General features: G+C 33.6%; 2 protein-coding genes across 2 annotated transcripts in view; both read left to right on the forward strand.

Annotated features, from left to right (window-relative positions):
- LOC132168954 (transcription factor bHLH96-like) overlaps positions 1-894 on the forward strand; it is a 2,229-nt gene extending 1,335 nt beyond the window's left edge. The window contains exon 3 of the mRNA XM_059580051.1: positions 820-894. Coding sequence (XP_059436034.1) covers positions 820-894 — 75 coding nt within the window. The remainder of the gene's footprint in view (positions 1-819) is intronic.
- Positions 895-1,138: 244 nt separating this feature from the next.
- Positions 1,139-2,787, forward strand: LOC132171124 (transcription factor bHLH94-like). Its single transcript, XM_059582354.1, has 3 exons — positions 1,139-1,710; positions 1,960-2,388; positions 2,545-2,787. Exons 1-3 carry the CDS (start codon positions 1,258-1,260, stop codon positions 2,635-2,637), a joined length of 975 nt encoding a protein of 324 aa, XP_059438337.1. The 5' UTR covers positions 1,139-1,257; the 3' UTR covers positions 2,638-2,787.
- Positions 2,788-6,424: the final 3,637 nt, after the last annotated feature.

The following is a 6,424-nucleotide window of genomic DNA, read 5'->3' on the forward strand; positions in this document are numbered from 1 at the left end:
ATAGAAGAGCTTTGAAATGATTACAATTTTGTCATTTGTAATTTGTATATACATCTTTTATATATATATATATATATATAATGTATTTGGAATAGAAGAGCTTTGAAATGATTACAATTTTGTCATTTGTAATTTGTATATACATCTTTTTAATTCTTTTATTTATATTTTTAATTGAAATTAATAGACATAATACTTAATTAATGTTAGATTTTTTTTTTTAAATATATATTCTCTATATAATTAAGGTTGATTGATGTTTTCCTATAAATGGAGCTACCTTTTGTATTATATAATACTTTAATGTAGGAAAGATGTAGTTCTACACTTTTTATAAGTCTCTTTCTCTTTGCTTTTGCTCTCTTTCTCACTTCATCTATTATATTATATATTTTTATATGGTATTAGAGTAAATATTTTGAGTTCAAATGTTGTCTCTGCTATTTTTTTATTTTAATTAAATATTTCATATATTGGGTCTCATTAATTAAGGAGAAATTTAAGTTCACACGTGAGAGGAAGTGCTAGAATATAAATTAAATTATTAAATTTGTATTTTTTTACTAATTTAAACTTTTGAGATAAATGACGAAACTTATATATAGATTGAGTTCACGTGAAAGATTTTATTGTTGTTTACACTAGATCCTACCACATTTTTCCCTATAAATAGGGGCACCTTTTTGTATTATATATATAGTACAATTAATATGATTGCTTCTTTTTTTTTTTTTGGTTGAAAATTATGGATGATGCCTGCAATTAATATTCTTCATGATTCAAAATCAAATATTCTCTCACTTTGTTCAACATGTTCAGAAAAATGTCAGAAAATTTATTGGAAATAAGAATTTTGTAAATGTGTTGATGGATATCATAAACCACTATGAGTAATTATCATGTTCACTTGATGACGTGACAAGTGTGTGTCTCAAAAGTGGCAGGTGACCCTACGACGTGCCCATATAAGCTAGCATAAGGTCTTGAGAACAAAATCATATATATATATTTATATTTCTCACAGCATGATGTAGATTTTGTTTCATCACAAGATTGTTTTCTCTCCAGCAATGAGTTCAATTTTATTTCACGTGCAATATTCTGTACATTTTGTTTCATCTATAGGCCTTTAAAAAGCTCCATTTCTCCATCCATAGAAGACCAAAAAGGCAAAGTGGTCTCTATGCTACTCCTCCACATGGGTCCTTCAGCTTAGAGAGAGTGGGAGTGAGAAAAAGAGAGAGAGAAAGAAAGAGAATGGCGCTAGAAGCTGTGGTTTTTCCACAAGACCCATTTGTTTACAGCGGCAAAGATCTCTACAACTTGTTAGGAGGAAATTGGAGCTATGACTACGGGCTTGGAAAAGAAGATGATCAACAACAAGCCGGCTCTTTTGATTTTCTCGAGAACCAAACAGAAAACTACCTCTATGGAGACTACAGTTCCTCACCTCACTCAATGGTACCACATCTGAATCAACTCCACCTCTCCAATGCATCCTTGCAAACTGCTAATGAATCCCAACAAGTTGATTCCTCAGCAACAACAACAACTCGCCCCAAGAGACGCCGGGCAAAGAGTAGAAAGAACAAAGAAGAAATTGAGAACCAAAGAATGACTCACATTGCAGTCGAGCGAAATCGAAGAAAGCAGATGAATGAATATCTCTCTGTGCTTCGTTCTCTAATGCCGGACTCCTATGTTCAAAGGGTATCTCCTTCTCTCCCTCTCTCTTCTTTTATTATTATTATTATTTTTTAACTCAGTATTTGAGCTAGTTCTGGCTAGATCTCTGAGACACCATGCGAAGCATTCAATTTACATTAAAAGGGAGGGTCCAATTTTAGACAAAATGATTAATTTTATTTGTCAAAATACATTGGCTTTAGAAGCTTTTAATTTTCTTGCATAATTGTCAATTTTTTTTAAATGGGTTTTTTTTTTTTGTTAATTTATCAGGGTGATCAAGCATCTATTATAGGGGGTGCGATTAATTTTGTGAAGGAGCTAGAGCAACGCCTACAATTCCTTGGTGTTCATAAGGAAATGGAGACAACATCGGATGGCGGTGGGGTATCTTTGCCCTTCTCTGAGTTCTTCACCTTTCCACAGTACTCAACAAGTTCGAGTACTCACTGTGAAAATAATAATTCTCATGCGGCCATGGCCATGGCTGAGCAAGTGGCGGGTGATCATCAGACTCAATTGGCTGTTGCTGACATAGAAGTGACGATGGTGGAGAGCCACGCAAGCCTCAAAATAAGGTCGAAAAGGCGGCCAAAGCAGCTCCTTAAGGTTGTCTCTGGGTTGCATACGATGCGCCTCACTCTTCTTCACCTCAATGTCACAACTGTTGAAGAAATTGTGCTCTATTCCCTCAGTGTCAAGGTAAGAATTGAAAATACCGATCCTTCCAAAGATGGCAATTAATTTCTTCAAAATTTGACACATTTTGTTGGGTTTTTTTATATATTTTAGCTAAAAAAGTGATTTATTTATTTTTTTATTTTTTGTGGTGGCCGGCCGGGTGTATTAATAATGCAGGTAGAGGATGATTGTAAGCTGAGTTCAGTGGATGAGATTGCAACAGCTGTGCATCAGATGCTTTGTAGGATTCAAGAAGAGGCATATTGTTGATCTGGAAAATTAATCTTGTTTTAAGTTGTCTCTATTTGACCTCGGTAGACCAAAATGTGCCCATTTTCTCTGCTTTTAGGCTGTCTCAAATTATTGAAATTAACGTTTAATTGTTCGAGGCTAGTTATTTTGGGTTTCTTTTTTCTTTTTCTTTTTCTTCTCCGGCCTCTTCATTCTTTGGGTGATCATCATTCCCCATATCTTTTCCCTCTATATATATATATAATAAAAAGGATATGGATTGAACAATATTATATGAGATAGGTTAGGATTATATATATATATCAATGCCGGCCACAACATACTCATAAATCATGGAAAATTATGTCAGTCCCACTTTATCATGATATAATTGTTTTCTCAGTTTGCCCGACAAATCTATTTTAAGAAACTTTATTTTACTTAATTTTGGCCCATGGTTCCTAGTCCAAAAGTGGCAAACACATCATCAGAAGCATGCAGCCATCAACAAATTAAGGTACATGCATGACTGGATGATTAATATTTATTATGACTTATTAATATATAGATTCTTTCTTTCTTTTTTATCCTAGTTTTGATCATCATGATCATTGATGATCAAGCCTTAGAAGATATATATATGTATAGAGAGAGAGAGAGAGAGAGAGAGAGAGAGAGAGAGAGATTGTTATTATATATATTTGATAATTTTTAAGGGCGTCAGAAACGTGCATGGTTCCAAAGGAGGCCCTATCAAAACCCCCCCGAGAAAAAGGTAATTAAAGGCAAGTGAAGTGAAGGCTGCCATGAACAGCTTTAGAAGAGCTAAGCTTTTCTGCATCTTCAGTATTTCCAGTACATTGAAAATATTATATGAATCATCATGATCAAATTAAAGACCAAGTTATCATGGAACATCCTTTTTTAATAATAGTGTCTGGATAAGCATCATTATTGTATATGACTTTCAAATCGGCATCATTTGTGCTTTGAACATAAAAACATAAATGTGGACCATTTTAAGTTGTACGAAGTTCACGGTTGCATCCCAATGTGAAAAAAGTTGATATGCTGGTGGGGTTTGCGTATCTTTGAGAAAACAGAACAACAGAGAATAATATTGGGGGATGTAAATTGGTAAAGAGACAATTGACAATTATGTTGTGTTTTGGAGAAGGGTACAATCAATTCATAGGTTGTCAATTTTGAACTTGCTTCTGGTTAAAATAATAATGCTCTCTTGGTTAAAACTTTTACACTTGGACACTTGTGGCTGCTGCAATGATAGCTCTTCCGTCTTAGATTAATAGAGCCCCCGTGCCTCCCCTCAAAAAAAAAAAAAAAAAAAAAATCTTATAAGGGGAGAAGTCAATTCTAAAAACATCCATTATATCAGACTTATTACATATATGCACGTTCACTTGTAACCCCTTTAAACGACACGTTCACTTCCCACTGCAGTTGCTCAAGAACCTTTGGGCTTGTAATTCTACACGAATCACTTTCACGAATGAACCTCTTCCACTTCAAACCAGCACTAGGGTCATCGTAGTTTATATTATGACACACGATGAACAGTAATTACTGGATAACATTGAACAACAAAGATAGAGTTGTAGTTCACTCACAATTTTATAGTGTAAATAATAGATTGTTTCTATTAACACAAAAGCGAAAGTGCGAAGCCACAATATTTTCCAATTGCATACTTGTTTAGGTTTTTATGTGGCTTAATGTCAAAAAAGAAATTAGGAGAAGTTTGGAATTTGTTTAGGTTCAAAAACAATGGTAAACTTCTCTCACTGCAAAGGAATAATGTCTCTCTTGGTGTAAGAAAGTCGTGATATGTGAGATTTATATAAAATGGGAGAAAACATAGCTTCTTAGACTAAGACGGCTAGGTTTTCACAATTTGTAGCAATCTTGTTCGAACGAAATCTAGTGTTTCACAATTTTGAACACGTTCGAACAAACTTTATACATTGACACTCCAATTGAAGCATTTTGTGATCTTCCTGTTCAAACAGACTTCAAAAGAAGTTGCGAACGGAGCTCTCTGGAACTTCTTTTGATCATTAGTTCGGTCGGAATATGACTGGGACATCATCCGAAGCATTCTACAACTCGGTATAGAATCTTGTTTGAACTAACCTGGTCTCATTTGAATGAGAAATTCAATTTCTTGGTTTCTCATTCTTTGAGCTCCAAAAATGCATCGATTCAACCCTCAATCTAAAACTTACGCACGAAAATGTTTGACACTAAATTTGCCAACACTAAAAACCTAAGATCGTTGATTCTTGATTCGATATTTACTCACATTTTTATTTTCTTTGTGATTCTGTAATATATTGCATAAGTAATTTTGGTGTAACTTGACCTAGTTTGATTAATTTATGCGGTGTTTGCAATTCAGTACAATTTAATTAATGCGTGGTAATTGATGCAACCTAGCCAGCACAATTGATCAGGAAACACACATTCACAAATAGCTTGCCATAGTTAATTTTCACTTGAATTTTCTTGCATTCGGAAGATGTATATATATATATTATAAAGTTTTAGGATCAAGTGTGAAAGCAAAGTACACTAGTTTATGCTTGAATGCTTTTGTGTGAACCTAGCTAGCTAATTGATATTATAAGTCGCTGTCAGTGAATGACTAGAAAATGAAGTAAAGAGGTTATTGTTTCTTCTGTATAACTTTACATGTGGCCACTGCTCTCTTAAAATGAGAGCCATGTACAGTTATTAATAAGATCACCAATGTCTTATAGTGTGTTATTTATCAAATTAAAAATTAAACATTGCCTTGAGACTATATATATATATATTACATATTTCTTTCTATATGTATGATATTTTTATATCATATTTCACATGCACTGAAGAAGGGTGTAAGCCTCGATCCTCCTTAGATGAACAAAATAAACGTTTCTTGATTCTTGGAAACCTCTACGGCCTTTTGTTTTAGAAGATTCCCCTAACCCCCTGTCTCTCTCTACATCTGTTCTTACCTTATTGTTTTCTAGTGTGGAACATTTGGTTGAAGGATTCTAACCAAACTCTTGTCATATATTTTAACTTTGATGTCTTTAGTGCCACTAAAAAAACATTGGCAGCTTGTACCAGTACCCCAGAAGAAGAAGAAGAAGAAGAAGAAGAAAGCAAAAGGAGATGCAAGAGGCTTCTCTCCAAAGCTGAAGACAGTGACTTCCTTTGATCAAAACAGAATAAAGCAAAAGAGATCATAAAGTCCCCACACCCCCCCACCAAAAAAAAAAAGGAAAAAAAAAATGACAATTACCCAGAAATAGGAAACATAAAAGAATAATGGAGAAACAATTATTGAAAATAGTGATGTGATATATTCCACCAATCTATTGGTCCGACACATTGAAAAGTTGGATTTTTTTGGCTTTGCATTTTTTGAACTTTGGAAAATACAATTGGAACTTTAATAATGAGGGTTTTTCTAAGCTGCATTATATATAGAAAAATAATTTTGATCCCGAAATTAATGTTAGCTTGCATTATTTGCTTAATTTCCTAGCTAGAGATTTAGTTCATGAATATATATATATATAACCTGAATTGTGAGGTGACACTCTTCAATAATTGGCTTCAATCGCCTCATCCTCAACCGTATTCTAGCTAGTTTTTGGTCCACAAATATGAATAGTATTGACTCTAACCTTGTGTAAAAATAAAAAACATAATTTCTCTTTTGTTTCCCCTGTAATTCTAAGAAGATAAGATGACAAAATATGACATGAAATTTTGGATTCATCATCACTCATAAATTTGGGCTTTGTCCCATTCTGTG

The sequence above is a fragment of the Corylus avellana genome, chromosome ca2 (genome assembly GCF_901000735.1).
Source record: "Corylus avellana chromosome ca2, CavTom2PMs-1.0".
NCBI classification, from domain to species: domain Eukaryota; kingdom Viridiplantae; phylum Streptophyta; class Magnoliopsida; order Fagales; family Betulaceae; genus Corylus; species Corylus avellana.

Excerpts from the sequence above, each read along its gene's own strand:
- LOC132171124 (XM_059582354.1), top strand. The coding sequence starts at position 1,258 with ATGGCGCTAGAAGCTGTGGTTTTTCCACAAGACCCATTTGTTTACAGC. Across the intron at positions 1,711-1,959 it reads CGGACTCCTATGTTCAAAGG|GGTGATCAAGCATCTATTAT; the intron begins GTATCTCCTTCT and ends TTAATTTATCAG. Across the intron at positions 2,389-2,544 it reads TCTATTCCCTCAGTGTCAAG|GTAGAGGATGATTGTAAGCT; the intron begins GTAAGAATTGAA and ends TTAATAATGCAG.